An 18,430-nucleotide genomic window follows, 5' to 3' on the forward strand; every position below is an offset into this window, starting at 1 on the left:
TACACAGGTAGACTATACCTATTCATAAAGAATTCTAAGAACAGACTAGATGGAAGCCTATTATACCAATGAAATGAACACTACAAAAAAAATGTATATTGTGACGGTTATTTTTGTATAAACTGGCGTTTATAACCGTCACAATATACGGTTGTGGCGGTTTCCCAAACCGCCATAGAACTGGCCGCCACAAAGTTTAATGTGGCGGTTTTACGCTACCCGCCACTTTAAACATAGTGTAAATAGTGACGGTTTTTATATGTAAGTAGTGTGAGTTATAACTGTCGCAATTTACATTCATTGAAGAAGATTTTGGCGCCATAATATACGTAAGTAGTGACATTTTTAACTGACGTAATTTTAATTCTGAATAAATAAAATTTAACCACCAATTTTTTATTATATTTTTTATAATCTATTTTATACAATTATAATATTTAACCACCAATTTTACATAATAAAATAAAATAATGTATAAAGTTATAATCATTCAATTCATTTCATTGAAAATTAAAGCATACATGTTCAAAATTTTATATATAATTGAAAATTAAAACAGAAAAAGTTCATACATCCCTAATCAAATTTAAAATTACAACACATAATTGTTCAAAAGTTCATACATTTCTAATCAAGTTAAAAATTAAAACACACATCCCTAATCAATTTTGCTTCCAACACTTGATCATATTACTTATTAGGTGATGGTACACCACTTCCATAATTTGATGCCTGAAATAAATAATTTCAACATTAGTTCATCAATAAATATTTATAATATAAATATAGACTTTTATTTTTTATTCATTTAAATTTTATTTTTAAATAAAACTCATGCCATACCATTTATATAATTTAAAGAGATAAAGTAGGTTGTGACCTTCGTAGTACGCGTTAGAGTACCAATATTTGTGGTATTAATACAGACCATTTTTTTTTTGCCCAGGAGTTTGAATTAATCAAAAGTTAATGCAAATTCAATGCAAGGTAGGATATTCCTATATGGGAAAAGTGGTTCTTGTTAAGTCACTTGTTCAATCCATGATCCATAATGAACTCACATCATGCTTATTTGCCAAAATTAAATCACCCTATCATACGTTCAATCAATTCAATTATAATATTTTCATATATTGTTGAATGATTTTTATGTTGAGGAGAAAAAAAATATAGTTTATTAAATGAAAAGTCATTAAGTATTAATTCACTAACTAAATTTAATAAAAAAATAAACTTTTATTTTCTTTTTGATATTATCATATCACATCACATGATTTAATAATTTAAGAGGATCTACATCTAAATCCAAATAAATTAGTTTGATGTAGTACTGGATTTCTTTAAATTTAATCTCAGATTTCTAGGTGTTAATCTAAGTTGTTCTTTTTATATTTGTCTGCAATCTGCAAATTTTCTTCAAATCCTACTGCTTATGCAACAACTTTGTTATCAACTAAGAACCTTAACTCTTAATTAAAAATGAATAAACCTTAATAAATTTTGGAAGACATACAAATTTAACATATCCAAAAATGACAAAGGTGAAAAGGACACCTGCAATTTCCATCATACCATGGAGCAGGCTTGCTTGCCAAACTTACCAACCAATGACCTGCTCCACTCACTATTCACTATGCTTTTAGAGACAAGAACCAAATACTTATTAGTCTAAAGCAAAAATCACAGTTTATGTCTATTTGTTCTTCTCATCCTCATACCCAGATGCTCTTCCCCTTCTTGCGATGAGGTATGGCTCTGGGGAGGCGTTATCACTGGGCATATATTAGCCCCTGATAAGATCTATTTGCTAAAAAACTCTGCTTCTGATCTAGCATTTCCTTTCATTAGAGCATTAGAGTGTGCTGACAATAAAGTTTCGTGAAATGGAATAAAATATGTACTAACTAATGTCTGAATATAAAGAGAAAATAGTGTTTAAAGATTTACTTAATGGGATTGTTTAACTATAAATTGAATACTGTTGACATGTCTTCAATAACCAGCTACGAACTGATACTTCTCTCTTGTATTTAAAGAATAAATCCTTTTTCACTACCAAAACAATGGATACAAATCAAAAGACCAGTGATTCTCTTCTTGATGAACTTTTAGCTTGGTTTTGACCTAGATGAAAACAAATTAAACAAGAAAAAAGGTAAATACCATTTTTTTAAAAATACCAACAATGCATGAAACCAAAACTGATATCTTTATGCAAAGTGAGTGGGAGGGGGGAGGAGAGGCTAATATCAATTTTTAAAATTCACTAATTTATGAAACTTAACCGACAGCTATAATCTTTATTATGAATTGAATACTACCTCATCCACTTGAACATTATAGATTTGTATGGAAGAGTCATCCATGCCAATGGCAATAATATTGTTGTCTTGAGGATGAAATACAAGAAATGTAGTGCTGGTGGAGGCGGCATGAAAGTTGTCATTGTCTGCAGTTAATATTCACAAAAATTAATACGCCCACAATATACAATTGCAACAAAAAGTGAAAGAAAGGGGTCATGGAGTGCTAAAATAAACCATCAAAGGGATGCTTAGCAAAATAATTTGTATAGATTATAGTCTGTCCATTTTGGCAGTACTGCTAAAAGGTAAAAAATGATAGGGAGTATCATAAGCACCATATGTTGTCTCTCAAAACAACGATATTAGGACAAACTTATGATATCAACAAAATTAACCACTTTCCTTGATTATGATGAATTAGGTAATTAAATCTTACAAATAAGAGTGAAATCCAGAATTGTTGATGAAGTCACATGATATTGACCATTTAATTGTCCATTTTACCTTTTTTAGCATTGAGCGTGTAGGGATCCACCCTCAATTATCTAAATCAAGCATCTCAACATCTGAAAAGCAATCAACTCCATTGCCGCCACCGACAACAAATTTTTTTCAATCTAAAGCAGTACCAGACAAGCTTCCTTTCTTCTGGTTCAAAGAAGGGTGCATGGTCCAGTTATCATGAACAGGGTTGTATGATTCAACTGCACAGATAGAAGATAAAAGGGTTGTCAAAACTTCATCTCATTCCAAAATATAACTAATTGAAAAGCACAGCTACTCATACTTGTGTCATACCAAATATAACCATTTCCACCACCAAAAACATAAATTCCACCATTCAACCGCACAACTGAAGCATATGAACGAACTAAGTTCATAGGCTTACAAGGTTTGATCACACTCTGAGAAGTACAATACAAATCCATAGTTGCCAACCATGATTTTCCATCTAAATCTCCAATTAAAGCCAGAACAAATGTGTTCACAAGAGGCAAAGGTGACAGAGAACAGAGAATCTACCTCTGGTTTGACCCTACAACTCAATACCACATATATTCAGTGCTATGGAACATGTACCAGATTATGTATATTAAAGTCAGAACTAAATCTATGCAAAGCCAAAACTTCACCTGGTTGTAATTCTCCTAAGCAGAGAATTCCTGTGAGCTTGACCTCTGCTTCTATTTTTCCATCCTGCAAGAAAATAAAGAATTAAAGGGACAACCTCCATTCTTTATCTGTTGTTGAATACCAAGGATTCTTCAATACCTTAGTTACTTAATCTTCCACACAGTTTGTGCTATCTGCATTGTCTTCTATGTAATGCGTTTGTTATGATTATTTCGATTGAAGCACATACTTGTTATCAATTACATGGTGTGCTTTGAGATGGTGAATTACCTGATAGTTCTGGTTCTTTTGATGGGTGGTGGCAGCTAAACAAAACCTCAATCATAATAGAAGCGTCAGAGTATATCCAAGAGTTAAAGCAAAAGGTGGAAGAATTGAATCAAGACATAGCTAATGCAAAGACTTCAAGTGACCAAAATTTTTTGCCTATGGTATTTTCTCAATCACTGTAAAAATTAACAGCTTCCACATATGTATGTGTTCATTTAAAAGTTGATATGTTATATAAATGGATTTGATTGATATCGTTGAATGCAAGGAAAAAATCTAAGATACCTTGAGATAGGTCTAAATCTCCTCTCGCTCGTGGTCGTTAGCAATTCGCACGACATCTTCGATCCTCTTTTTGACGGAAGGAGTGCCTGATTGGAATAAGAACAAACGAAATGAAATTGAATTGAACAAAAATAGAATCGTGCAATTCAATTGGGAAAAAAGGGAGAGAACAAAGACCTGGTTGAGCATTGATGTGGCGCGTGAGAAGAGGTTGACGAAAAACGGGTTATGGTGAAGCGGGTAAGGACTTAGTTAAACGAAGAAAGAAATTTAGAGATTTGGAATGAGGAAGAAGCAAAAGATTTTGGGAAGAGGATATCAACGGGTTTTGAAAAATTGAAACTCTGAACAAGCGTGGGAAATGAATTTTTTTAGGGGGAAAATTAAAGTAAATCTGATGGAGGGAGAAAAACGTGAAAGTAAAAATAAGGCACGTTGTATAAAATGACAGTTGAAAATGTCATATTTTAAATATGAAATGTGACGGTTATTTAAATGTCGTATTATACTGTTAATTATGACGGTTTTTAATAACTGACGTATTAAAACTGTCATTATTTACATAATTTTTTGTAGTGGAATCTCTATGAATAAATCCTAAATTAGCCAACTTATTAGCACACGCATTCTCTTCACAGAAAATATGAGTAACTTTAAACCTAATTTTCCCGCAGTAATTAAGACAAGTATTCCATCGATTACGAAGCATACTCGAAACATTAGTCCTAGTAGTAAACACAACACAAACCAAGGCAGAATCACATCTACATTAGTAAGCCTCATCTTTTGAGTTTCCTCCAAAGCATGTATAACTCTATAAAACTCAGTAACCATAGCAGTATGAACTTCAAGAAACACAGAGAAAGCACCAATAAACTCCCCCGTACTCCCATAAAAAATACCTCCACAAGTAGCAAAAGCAAGATATCCCCTAGCAGCCTCATTAGTGTTACACTAAGCAAACTTATTTTGTTGGAAGAACACTAAGCAAAGTATAAACTTTGGCGATCCTATTTGCATAACTTCGAGCAGTTTTATCACATATTTTCTTCATCTCTGCTGAAGTCAATCCACCTCTCTTAGTAAACAATTTCAAACCATTTCAGGTGTAAGGCAAGTGGGATGTTGTCATCTGCATTACAAAGTGCATAATTAATTTGAAGCATTTGTGTTAGGCTGTGATGGTGATAGAAAAAATTTATATTATAAGCCTCTAAATATTAGTCTTAAAGTTTAGTTTTTCACCTTGATCCTCAATTATAGGACAACTTGAAGCTACAATTTTAATATTTTTTAGGATATATATTTGAACATAAAGTAGCACTAGACAAATAAGGTACTTATGTCCATACATGTAAGGGAAATAAAAATCATCCTTTCCAATATTTCATCTTTATAGTTTGAAAAAGTTGCGGCTAAATTTTGCAGGCTACTCACTATGGCATCATGAACTTCTTTTTCTCTAGTAAGACAAAGTTTATGTAGACAAGGATGAGGAAAGTAAGACTAGATGTATCTTCTGCATAACTACAATAATTTCTCACAAAGACAAATGAAATTAAATTATTTTTATAAACATATAAGGTGCACATTTGAATAAAAAATATTAATGAAAACTCACCCACAATCAAAATGGAAATGGGAGAAAACATGGAACTTGTACTATGTATGTGTATACTTCCTTTACAATCTGAGACAATGAATTCAAGCTTACATCTCGGGCTTTCAGCAAGTTAATGTCATATCTCACTTCAAAAGTACAATTGAAACTAGCTTCTCTTTTTGCAGCCACTTTTCTAAAACAATTTAAAACACTACATAACTTGAGTACCATATAATATAGTAGATATAGAACCTTAATTGTCCCACCAACAATATGCATGTCTATAAACTTTAGAAGAACATGAAATAGGAATTTAACATTTTGTTGAAGATGGATGAAGCTTCTTCTCTACCTAGTCTTAGTGTGTTTGATGTAGAATATAGCTAGTTTGCTTTGAAGAGTGTAATGGGTTTAGATGATCTTGTATTTAGGATTGTGTATGTGTAAAGTTGCCTTTTGCTACATGACATGTCCTAGATGCCTAGTCAAGGTTAGAACAAGCATTTGAAGTGGTTAAAAGTTTTCAAAAAGCTTTTTAGAGTTTTCTCAAAAATCAGGATACTGCACAAAAATAAATCTATTTCTCTATAAAAGAATAGGTTTATTTTTTGTTTGCTGAAAGGCTTTTCGAAAGTTGGTTAGGGCACCAAAGGTACAACTCATTCAGTTATTTCAGTTAACTGAGTTAGCAGTTTTCCTAAAATAAATCTGTTTGTTTTTAAACTGAATCTGTTGTTTTCATAACAACTTTTCAACTGTTTTTTGAAAAGTAGTTAGAAACTGTTATCTATATAAAGAAAAGCTTCTCTCACGTGAAAGGTTGTTGAGCAATCACGATTTTAACAAAGATTAAACACTTTATGTATGAGAAAATGGATTGAATTGAGTTTTTGAAAGGTTTTCCAAAAGTGATCTTCAAGCGTACTTGTTCTAGGAGAACCTTGATTTTGGTGAAGGTGCTGGTGCAGTTCTGCAGCAATTGAACTACTGGTTTTGAGTTCTTGCATCTTATTTTCAGGTGTTATCTTTCCTTTATTCTTGTTTGTAAAGGTGTAAGTGTTAGTCACTCTTTGATAGGGTTTCTTGGAGTGCAAGGTGTGCTGAAATACGGTTTTTCAGCTTTGTTGGTATTGTTCTTGTAGGTTTCAAAAACTAATGTGTTGTAAGTGTTTGGAATTGATTTTTGGTGGATTTCACCTTAGAGTGAGGTGAAACTGGATGTAGCTCTTTATGAGTGAACCAGTATAAATCGTGCTTGCATAAATCTTCTCAACCCTGCACTCGTTTTTGGTTTTCTGTTTAATCTGTTAAGAACGAAATCTGTTTACTCAAAAATAAACCTGTTAATTCTGGGCTTAATAAAAAATGTTCTTTGTGATCTGGAAAAGTTCTTCAATCATAAACAAAGCTTTTGAACATAAGCTTGCGAATAGTTTTCATCATTAAATCCTTGATAAAGATTCATTGTCTTTAAAGCCTTGTGTTGAATACTCTTGATTGCTCTTTTGGCATATTTTGTGTTCTTCAAAACTGTTAAAAGTGAACCAATTTGATTTTGCCATATTTCACCGTCTGATCTCAATTCTGATGTGAATAGGTTTTGTTTGTGTTAAAGTGTTGTGAAGAATCAATCTGTTCATTCTAAAATCAATCTGTTCTTTTTCCTCTAATAAACTGAAAAACAGTTTGTGTTTGCGAAAATTTTATAACTTCAATTCACCCCTCCCCTCTTGAACTTAGACATTAATAGACCCAAAAATTGGTATCAAGAGCTAGGGCTTGTATTTTGCTCAAGTGTATGCATTATGTCTGAGTTTAAAATGCCTTTTGCTGAGGGTGTGTCTATTAATAGACCTCCTATTTTTGGTTGTGTGAATTATGCTTTCTGGAAAATTAGAATGAAGATCTTCATGGAGTCTATTGACATGGGTATTTGGGATGCAGTGGTTAGTGGACCTTTTATACCTATGCAGGTTGTTAAAGATGAAATAGTGAAGAAGCCTTGGTCTGATTGGAGTGAAAGTGAAAGGAAAAAGGCTCAATATGACTCTATAGCCAAGAACATCATCACCTCTGCATTGAATATGGATGAATTCTTTAGAGTGTCCCAATGCAACTCAGCTAAAGATATGTGGAAAGTACTGGAGGTAACACATGAGGGCACAGATGATGTGAAACGTTCGAGGAAGCATTCACTCATTCAAGAATATGAGTTGTTTAGGATGCAATCAAAAGAAAGCATTGCAGATGTGCAGAAACGGTTTACACATATTGTGAATCATCTCACTGGTCTTGGTAAGGTCTTTGACAAGGAAGAGCTCAACATAAAGGTGCTGAAATGCCTTGATAGGAGTTGTCAGCCTAAGGTAACAACAATCTCTGAATCCAGAGATTTATCCAAGATGTCTATTGCTGCACTCTTTGGAAAATTGATAGAACATGAGCTAGAACTCAAAAGATTGAAAGAACAAGAAATAGTGGAGAAAAGAGCCAAAGGAATTGCCTTAAAGACTTCCATGGAACAGGATACAAGTGAGGAAGAGAAGAATTATGAACATGATGAGACCTTGAGTCTGCTCACCAGAAAATTCAGCAGGTTCCTTAAAAGGAAGAACCGAGACTGGACTCAACAAAGAAAAAGGTACTCTAAATCCAATGACTCAAATTCTTCTGGTTATACTTGCTTTGGTTGTGGCAAACCAGGTCATATAAAGGTTGATTGCCCAAACAATCAAAAACAAAGAAAAATCAGCAAGCAAGAAGAGTGAAAGAGGCAAAGGAAGAAGAGCTTATATCTCGTGGGAAGAGAATGATGTATCCTCAACGAGTGATTCTTCAACTGGAAGTGAAGAAGCAAATATGTGTTTTATGGTGAATGATGAAGGATCAGCATCTGATTCAATAAGTGACTATTCAACTGATTCTGGAAATTATGATAAGCTATTAATTGCCTTTAAGGAAACACATAATGAACCAAATAGATTGGTTGTTATAAGTAACAAAATGAACAAAGTAAATAGGGTACTGAAACCTAAAGTTAAGGCTCTTGAGGAAGAATTACACAAAGCTAAAACTGATTTGGTTAGCCTTGAATTAACATGTCTGCATGCATTAATAAAAACCTGTGAAAATTGTACGAAACTGGAAAAACAGGTTGAATATATGCTAAAAACATTATCAAATTTCACCAAAGGAAGAGAAAATCTTGAAACACTGTTGGGTTCACAAAATGTTGTTTTTAATAAGAATGGTCTAGGATACAATCCTGGAATGAAGAACAATGTTAAAATGCTGTCCAGTTTTTTTTTTCCTTCCAAAAGAGGTTTTTCTTCTTTTAACAGCTTAAATACTATGCATACTGCATCTTGCTTTTACTGTATGAAAAATGGACATATCTCTGGAACATGTAAAGCTAGAAGGTACCTTGTTCCCAAAGGATTGGCCAAATGGCTTCCTAAGGAAAGATATTAATCATGTTGGACCCCAAACTAAAAAGGGGTACCATATGTGTTAAATCTGTTTTGTTTTGCAGAAAAACAGCAGGAAAAATCAGTAGTACTTGGATAGTGGTTGTTCAAAGCACATGACTGATGATGTTGCTCAATTCACAAGTTTGAAACTTAAAGTTGAAGGACACGTCACATATGGTGATAATAATAGAGGAAGAATTCTTGGAAGAGGAGATGTTGGTACTGCAGAGTCAACCACAATTGAGAATGTCCTATATGTGGAGGGATTAAAGCATAGTCTCCTAAGCATTAGCCAATTGTGTGACAAGGGCTACAAGGTCAATTTTGAAACCAACGCAAGTACAATCTCAAGTGAAACTTCTGGTAAGGTGTTGTTCACAGGTAGAAGGGTAAATAACATCTATCTCTTAGATATCATGAATAGCTGCTCTGAAAATGAATGCTTGCTATCTAAAAGTGATGAATCTTGGCTGTGGCACAGGGGATTATCTCACATCCATACTATTCACTTGAATAAGTTGAAGTCTAAAGATCTTGTTTCTGGTTTACCAAATATAAAGTTTCAAAATAACAGATTGTGTGATGCTTGTGTAAAGGGCAAACAGATAAGAACTTCCTTTAAATCAAAAGATGTGGTTTCTACAAATAAAGCTTTGGATGTTTTTCATATGGACTTGTTTGGGCGATCTAGGACTGTTAGCTTAGCTGGAAATTACTATGCTTTGGTAATTGTTGATGACTTCTCAAGATATACATGGACTTTGTTTCTTGCTTCTAAAAATGATGCATATAAAGCTTTTAAGAAACTAGCTAAGGTTCTGCATAATGAAAATGGAAATAGCATAAAACAGATTCGTAGTGATCATGGGGGAGAGTTTCAAAATGCAAAGTTTGATAGGTTTTGTGAAAAACATGGGATCACACATAGCTATTCTGCTTCTAGGACATCCCAACAAAATGGTGTAGTTGAAAGGAAGAATAGATCATTAGAGGAATTAGCTAGGACAATGTTAAATGAATCTGATTTACCTAAATATTTTTGGGCAGATGCAGTATACACTACCTCTTATGTGCTTAACAGAACCTTGATTAGACCTATTCTTAAGAAAACTCTCTATGAATTGTATAAAGGTAGAAAGCCTAGCATTAGTCATCTTAAGGTCTTTGGTTGCAAATATTTTATTTTGAATAATGGTAAAGATAATCTGGGCAAATTTGATCCTAAATCTGATGAAGGAATACATATTGGATATGCTATAAATGGACATGCTTATAGAGTGTATAACAAAAGATTGCTTGTTGTGGAAGAGTCTATACATGTTGTGTTTGATGAAACAGATTGTATTGTGCCTAAACCTGTTCTGGATGAACCTGGTGTGGATGATTTAAGAACCATTCTGCAAAAGAATCAATCTAGTGATCTTGATGCAACTAATTCAAATGTTGTCAAAGAATCTATTGTGAATGCAGGATTGCCTAAAGAATGGAAGACTCCCAGGAATCTCACACTTGACAATGTGATTGGGAAAATTGAGAAAGGGATCTCAACCAGAAATTCTCTCAACAATTTCTGCAAGACAATGGCATTTGTCTCACAAGTAGAGCCTAAAAATCTGGAGGAAGCTCTACAAGACAGCAACTGGATAACAGCAATGAAGGAAGAACTGAACCAGTTTGAATACAATGAAGTGTGGTCCTTAGTTCCAAGAACACATGAGATTAATATCATAGGAACCAAATGGGTGTACAGGAACAAGATGGATGAACATGGGGCTATCACCAGAAATAAAGCAAGGCTGGTTGCTAAAGGTTACAACCAAGAAGAGGGAATAGATTTTGGTGAAACCTATGCACCAGTAGCACGTCTTGAAGCTGTCATATTACTCTTAGCATTTTCCAACATACAAGGATTCAAGTTATTTCAAATGGATGTTAAGAGTGCATTCCTGAATGGTTACATTAATGAAGAGTTGTTTGTATCTCAGCCTCCAAGGTTTGAAGACTACAAAAATCCAGAACATGTGTACAAGCTTAGGAAGGCATTTTATGGATTAAAACAGGCACCTAGACAATGGTATGAGAGGCTAAGTGAGTTTTTGCTTTCTCAAGGATATGACCGTGGCAATTATGATAAAACTTTGTTCATAAAGAAGAAACGAGAAGACATTATACTTGTACAAATCTATGTAGATGATATCATCTTTGGATCCACAAATGAAGAAATGTGTGAAGCTTTTGTTGCTGCAATGAAGAGTGAATTTGAGATGTCAATGTTAGGGGAAATGAATTTCTTCCTTGGACTACAAGTAAAACAACTCAAGGATGGAATCTTCATAAATCAAGCAAAGTACTGCAAAGAGTTGCTTAAGAAGTTTGATATGGATCAATGCAAAGCAATCAACACTCCTATTTCAACAAGTTGTCAACTGGATCAGGATTGTGCAGAAAAATCAGTGGATCAATCAAAATACAAGGGGTTAATTGGCTCTTTACTATACTTAACTGCTAGCAGGCCTGACATTATGTTTGTTGTATGCTTATGTGCTAGATATGATGGAAGAGGCCCAAGCTCACCACACTATGAAAGCCAAGCTCCAAGTCTAGACCGTCTAGAACCATGTGGAGAGCGTCTAGCCCATGATGAGGAGCGTCTAGACTCAAAAGGAGAGCGTCTAGCCCATGATGAGGAGCGGCTACATAAGGAGCGTCTAGGAGGAAGCCTAGACCGTCTAGGACCAAGCACTTCACGCACACAAGGGTCAAAGCTACGGTTTAGAAGGAGAAGACCTTTGTACATGTTACATGGAGGCCCATTAGGGGTGGCTTAGTAGTTAGGGTAGTGTTAGAAAGCACAAATTTGTCTTATATGTGATTTACCCTAGATTTGTGCACATTCTAGAACCTTAGCACACATGACCGGCCATGTGCCATGTGCCTTGTCATTTGCATTTCACTTTGCTCCCATTTCATGTGTAATAATTAGCTTAGCTTTTACGGCCCATTAGCCTATAAAAGGGAAGGCCATCTCTTGTATTTTGAAAGATTATTGTGAGTAAAGTTATGCTGCCAACATTGTGCCATGCTTTGCTTCTACCTAGTTTCTAGGCTCTAATCTTCATCTTCCTCACCTACCATAGGGCTGGCCGAACCTCCCTACTTCCATACACATCATGCACCTTCAAGATCACCATAGCTCCTAGGAGGATCTTGCACATTTACATCCATGGCTTCCGCAACATTTTTCACATGATTCCAAGAAGAGCTTCATGAATTTGCCATCATTTGGTATCATGAGCATAGGTTCTTCAAAGATGAGTAGTTCTTGGTCTTTTCATTTTGAGTTCTTCTTTATTTCATGTTATTAATCTTGTTTCCATAATTGTCTTGCTGTTTTTTAATTTTTACTTTGTTTTGGTGTGCTATTTGGAAGATCCAACCGGTGCACTTTGTTCAATTGATCTTGAACAATCCTTGTGCAATTTGTGATAGGATTCCATACACCTTGAGTTGTTGTTTTTTATTTTAGGTATTTGAGTCTTTATTGCACTTTTATTTGGTTCATATTATGCTCTTTGAGTCTTTTAATTTCTGAATCCATATATGTTTTGTCAAGTCATGTTCATCCACAATGTCATCAATTCATAGTAGTCCTTTGTTTGGCTTGATTGTTTCTTGATTTTGGGTATTTTTGCTTACTTTGAAACTGCTGTGATATTGATCTTTTGGTGCCTTTTATTTTTAGTTTGAGATCATATTTGTGTTTAGATCCTACACATTCTATTTCACAAACTCCATTATGTTTAAATTTTGGTCTCTTGCTGTTTTTGTTTCCAGTTTTTTTCCAGAATCCCCTGTTTTACATTCTCTGTGCTGGCTGTTTTGTTCCAGAAAATTATTTTCACTCATAGGAAATTTTTTATTCTCTGGAATATGTAAGATTAGGCTGTTACAGAAAAGACAAAAAAACAATCAGCTCAAAAGAGTCAATAGAAAAAAAATGATAAATATTTCAAAATCAGTGTGCAAATCTGGGCGCTACTGTTGGCGTAATTGAACACTGAAATTGAACAAATTATTAAAAAAAAATGGCTCATGCGTTTGGAGTGATTCCAAAGCCAGATTTTAGTTAAGATCTTGAATATCTTTCATATCAATTTTCAGAGGCAAATTCCAAAAGGGCAGCTCAGCATAAATTGGGGAAAAAACACGTTCTCTAGCCCACAACAATTTTCCAGTGGGGCTTTTTTTATTTTGTAATCTAATTCTAGTGCTATTCTTAGGATTCTTTTGTGTGCCTACCTTTATTTGAGTACCTTTATTTGCTTGTCTAATATTCTTGGAACTCTTTCTAGTTGTCACAATCTAACTCCATTTGTGTGGTACTGCTTTCTTCAATTAAATTGTTTCTTGCTTTTATTCTTTGGCCTCTAAATTTGGTGCTGGAATTTATTCTCTTTTGGTGCTTGATTGAGTGGAAATTTGACTTGGGTAAGGTCTAGTCTTCTTGATAGGTGCTGGAATTGGAGAATTAGGACCTTCATTTTAAGGGGAACAAAGACAAAGGCAGAATCAAACACTTCTCAAAACACCACAAACACTTGGAGGGCCCAACAAGCAAAGACAACCAAGGAAGTGCCAATAAAAAAAAAGGATCAACGGGAGTTTTCTTAATTTCTTTGCAACTTAGTTTGTGTTAATTACTTCTTTAATTACGTGCTTAGACGGTGAGTGTGTCTTCAAGGGCTCAAAGTGTCCAAGAAGCCTCACCTAGGGCCGACTAGTGTAGAGTTTTTAATTAGCAACTGTTAATTGTTTTTAATTACATAACTTGCTTCATTAGTTACGCTTTGCATGTGTGGTTGGCTTGTTTAAGCTTTGTTAAATCGTCTAGCTTTATTAATTAGTTAGCTTGCATTGTTTTCTTGCATTTAAAATCTGATTTCTCAACTTCATTCTGTTCTAAGTAGTTTACTAAGAGAAAGCTTTGTGTGAAGACATTGAGGGATAGTTTTTGGCTAAGGCAAAGGCTTGGTACTTAAGTAGTCCTTTGTGACTCACCTCCCTTACCTGGAAAACTACCTTCTTTGACTTTCCTAAATTTTCTCAAGGTAAAATACTTGTATACACAAAACTTTAGCCATGTCTTCTCCTCCTCACTCTCCAAAGTCTATTGAAAGTGAAGTAAAATCTATAAAATCTCTTTTGAAAGAAGTTTCACAAGCTGTGCAAATGATTTCTTTTAGACAATTGGAGAATGAGACAAAAATTAATGAATTGGCTAAAGCCCAAGAAGAGAAATCACAAAAATCAAAGAAAACTCATACTCATGCATCTAGGAGTAATAAGTCTCTAGGGGAGGGGATCCTTAGAATTAATGGCTATTACCAACCACCCCCTAGAAGAAATAGGCAAAGGGAACAAGAGGGGTCAAGGGAGGTTAGAGTAGATCTACCTCACTTCAATGGAAAAGAAAATGTAGAAATCTACCTAGATTGGGAGATGAAAGTATAACAACTCTTTGCTTGCCATAGGGTGAGTGAGGAACGAAAGGTACCCCTAGCCGCCCTTAGTTTCCAAGGGAACGCCATGTATTGGTGGACCTCTCTCGAAAGAGAAAGACGTCTTTATAGGGAACCTCCTATTGCATATTGGAATGACCTTAGGGGAGCCCTAAGACGTCGCCACATACCTTCCTATTACCATAGGGAGTTGATGGACAAGCTCCAAAGACTCCAACAAAAAAACATGAGTGTGGAAGAGTATAGGCAAAAAATGGAGCTCTACATGATGAGAGCATCCATTAGAGAAAAGGAGGACACAACCATTGCTAGGTTCCTTAGTGGCCTATCACTTGAGATAAGAGATAGGGTAGAACTCCTACCTTACCAAGACTTGAATGACTTGGTTCAACTTTGCATTAAAGTTGAACAAAAAATCTTGCGCAAAAGTTCAAGTCAAAAGGTGAGTTCCTACTCTAGCTTTTACCCCAAGAAAGAGTTTAGAAGGGAGGGTAGTACATCAAAAGAAAAACCAAAAGAACCTACCAAACCCTTCACCAAAGAAACCTCAACCCCACCCATCCGAGCTAGAGATGTTAAGTGTTTCAAGTGCTATGGTAGAGGGCATGTGCAAGCACAATGCCCAAACCAAAGGACTTTGTTTCTTAAGGGTGTAGATGAATACACTAGTGGCGAGGATGAGCCTAGTGAGAGAGAGGAAGGGGGAGAGGATGAGAGGGTAGCTCCACTAGAGGGAGAATTGCTTATGATTAGGAGAACCCTCAACAATCACCCTAGCACATCCATGGAAACACAAAGAGAGAACATATTTCATACAAGATGCAATGTTTTAGAAAACATATGTTCCCTCATTGTGGATAGTGGATCTAGTTGTAATTGTTGTAGTGCTAGAATGGTGGAAAAGCTTAATCTACAAATAGTTCCTCACCCAAAACCTTACAAACTTCAATGGCTTAATGAAAATGGGGAACTAAGTGTAGACAAGCAAGTGGAAATCAAGTTTTCCATAGGGAACTACAAAGATAAAGTTTTATGTGATGTAGTGCCTATGGAAGCTTGCCACATCTTATTAGGGAGACCATGGAAATTTGATAAGAAAATCTTGCATATTGGTCTAACTAACGAGATTTCTTTCATCCACAAGCACAAAAAGTTTGTACTTAGCCCTTTACCACATTCCCAAGTGGTAAAAGACCAAATACAAATGAAACACAAAAGGGATGAAGAGAAAATAGAAAAAGAGAAAGCTTTGGGAAAACAAAAGGCGTGGGAGAAGAGTGTTCCTTCCCTCAAGGTCATTCAACAAGTCAAGCACAATGAAAATACCCTTGCAAACATGCTTCTTGTTGAACAACCTAGCCTTACCTATTGTAAAGGAACACTTGCAAGCATGACCACAAAAGAAGATTCTTTAAAAGAAGCTTGAATAGATCAAGACTATTTCTCAAATGTGTTAAGATATCCCCAAAAGAATGACAAGTTATCTATAAGCACCTACCAATTTTCGTATGAAGTAGTGCCTAGAACAACTTGCCATGTCTTATTGAGACAACCATTGCAAAATGTACAAATTTTCATAAACAATGGTTGTACCAACGAGACTCTCTTTGCACATAAGAAAAAAAGTCTACAAGAAGGAGAACTCATGGGACAACTGAGAGTTGATGAAACTCTAGAGCTTTTAAGAGGAAAACTTTTGTCACCCATGAGAAAAGAGGTTCAAAGACATTACTTTAGGTACAACTCTTGTTTTCAAACTACACCTAAAGCAAAGTCTCAAGAACTCTATACTCCTTCACCTTTTGTAAAGGATCCTTGGGAAGACACACATTTCATATTAGAGCTTCCTAGGACAACAAAAGGTCTTGATTCATTCTTCATGGATGTGGATAAACTCTTCCTAAGAAACATGACAAGCCTCCATGATTTATCTTCAAAAATAATGGATAGAGCTCCAAAATTTGAAAACATAGCTCTTCCTTCTATGCTTCACGAAATCATGAGGGACACTCACAATTCTTGGGATAAGAATCATTTTCCTTTTAAGCATGCATACAATGGAGTAGTCCACAAGATTACTCATAATTCTCCATCTGAAGTTGTATGTGAACATAGTCCTCTTGCCCTTTTAAAGTTGTTACCATCTCCTAAAGGAATTATGCCTAAGGGACAAGTAACTACTATTGGAAATTCTGGAAAACATAAGAGGATTAGCGAACACATACAACCATCAAAGGAGAAACATTGTGAGAAGTAGCCAACAACAAAAGAAAAACAAAAATGGAAACTTCACACAATTAAATTTTCTCCAAATGCTCACACTATCTTCTTTGCTTTGTTTCAAGCTTCCCATAGATTGACATTTGATCCGGGAGGACACACCTTGATGAAGCAAAAGGCTGTTATCCGAGATCCAGTCTGCGAATCTGAGGATAGATCTTCTCACGAAGGAGGAGATGACACCATCCAGCCACAACCATTCCCCCTAAGAAGCAAAAGCATTGGATTTGAGGACAAATCCTTTTCAAGAGGGAGGGGATGATGGAAGAGGCCCAAGGTCACCACACTATGAAAGCCAAGCTCCAAGTTAGACCGTCTAGAACCATGTGGAGAGCGTCTAGCCCATGATGAGGAGCGTCTAGACTCAAAAGGAGAGCGTCTAGCCCATGATGAGGAGCGGCTACATAAGGAGCGTCTAGGAGGAAGCCTAGACCGTCTAGGACCAAGCACTTCACGCACACAAGGGTCAAAGCTACGGTTTAGAAGGAGAAGACCTTTGTACATGTTACATGGAGGCCCATTAGGGGTGGCTTAGTAATTAGGGTAGTGTTAGAAAGCACAAATTTGTCTTATATGTGATTTACCCTAGATTTGTGCATATTCTAGAACCTTAGCACACATGACCGGCCATGTGCCATGTGCCTTGTCATTTGCATTTCATTTTGCTCCCATTTCATGTGTAATTAGCTTAGCTTTTACGGCCCATTAGCCTATAAAAGGGAAGGCCATCTCTTGTATTTTGAAATATTATTGTGAGTAAAGTTATGCTGCCAACATTGGGCCATGCTTTGCTTCTACCTAGTTTCTAGGCTCTAATCTTCATCTTCCTCACCTACCATAGGGCTGGCCGAACCTCCCTACTTCCATACACATCATGCACCTTCAAGATCACCATAGCTCCTAGGAGGATCTTGCACATTTACATCCATGGCTTCTACACCATTTTTCACATGATTCCAAGAAGAGCTTCATGAATTTGCCATCAAGATATCAATCTGATCCAAAGGAATCACATTACAATGCAGCTAAGAGGATTCTGAAATACTTGCAAGGGACTAAAGATGTTGGACTATGGTATCCAAACAATGTTTCCTTAAACTTGACTGGTTTTTCAGATTCTGACTTTGCAGATTGCAAGGTTGATAGGAAGAGCACATGTGGGACTTGTCACATGCTAGGGTCAAGTCTAATCTCGTGGCATTGCAAGAAACAAGCCTGTGTTGCATTTTCTACAGCAGAAGCAGAATACATAGCAGTTGGAAGTTGTTGTGCTCAAACATTATGGCTAAGGAAACAGCTAAGTGACTTTGGGATTTTCTTAAACAAGATACCTATAAATTGTGATAACACTAGTGTTATAAATCTATCTAAGAATCCTGTCATGCATTCAAGAACTAAACATATTGAATTAGACATCATTTCCTAAGAGAGCATATAGCTAATGGAACTTGTGATATTAAATTCATTGGCACTAAATTTCAATTGGTTGGTCTCTTTACTAAACCTCTTGCTAAAGATAGGTTTTACTTTCTTCTAAATGAATTGGGTATCATTAGCTTAAAT

At 35.5% G+C, this 18,430-nt stretch overlaps 3 protein-coding genes across 20 annotated transcripts; 2 read left to right on the forward strand and 1 right to left on the reverse strand.

Annotated features, from left to right (window-relative positions):
- Positions 1-710: 710 nt before the first annotated feature.
- Positions 711-4,336, reverse strand: LOC137819472 (uncharacterized). 18 transcript variants are annotated; one of them, XM_068623333.1, is made up of 9 exons: positions 4,173-4,336; positions 3,996-4,081; positions 3,711-3,745; positions 3,440-3,503; positions 3,330-3,342; positions 3,105-3,211; positions 2,811-3,010; positions 2,322-2,449; positions 1,534-2,124 (listed from the first exon to the last, which is right to left on the reverse strand). In XM_068623333.1, the coding sequence occupies exons 1-7, from the start codon at positions 4,182-4,184 to the stop codon at positions 3,007-3,009; spliced, it is 321 nt and encodes a 106-aa protein (XP_068479434.1). In that variant the 5' UTR covers positions 4,185-4,336; the 3' UTR covers positions 1,534-2,124; positions 2,322-2,449; positions 2,811-3,006. The 18 variants fall into 18 exon arrangements, 7 of the variants coding, with proteins under 7 accessions (XP_068479431.1, XP_068479434.1, XP_068479435.1 ...); XM_068623334.1 differs by having other exon boundaries at positions 3,105-3,159; positions 3,246-3,342; XM_068623330.1 differs by lacking the exon at positions 1,534-2,124 and adding an exon at positions 711-732 and having other exon boundaries at positions 3,105-3,342.
- Positions 4,337-7,403: 3,067 nt separating this feature from the next.
- On the forward strand, positions 7,404-8,366 carry LOC137817942 (uncharacterized). The gene has a single exon (XM_068621167.1). It carries the CDS (start codon positions 7,404-7,406, stop codon positions 8,364-8,366), a length of 963 nt encoding a protein of 320 aa, XP_068477268.1.
- Positions 8,367-17,837: 9,471 nt separating this feature from the next.
- Positions 17,838-18,293, forward strand: LOC137817943 (secreted RxLR effector protein 161-like). The gene has a single exon (XM_068621168.1). It carries the CDS (start codon positions 17,838-17,840, stop codon positions 18,291-18,293), a length of 456 nt encoding a protein of 151 aa, XP_068477269.1.
- The last annotated feature ends 137 nt before the right edge of the window (positions 18,294-18,430 follow it).

Source organism: Phaseolus vulgaris, chromosome 10 (assembly GCF_000499845.2).
Source record: "Phaseolus vulgaris cultivar G19833 chromosome 10, P. vulgaris v2.0, whole genome shotgun sequence".
NCBI lineage: Eukaryota > Viridiplantae > Streptophyta > Magnoliopsida > Fabales > Fabaceae > Phaseolus > Phaseolus vulgaris.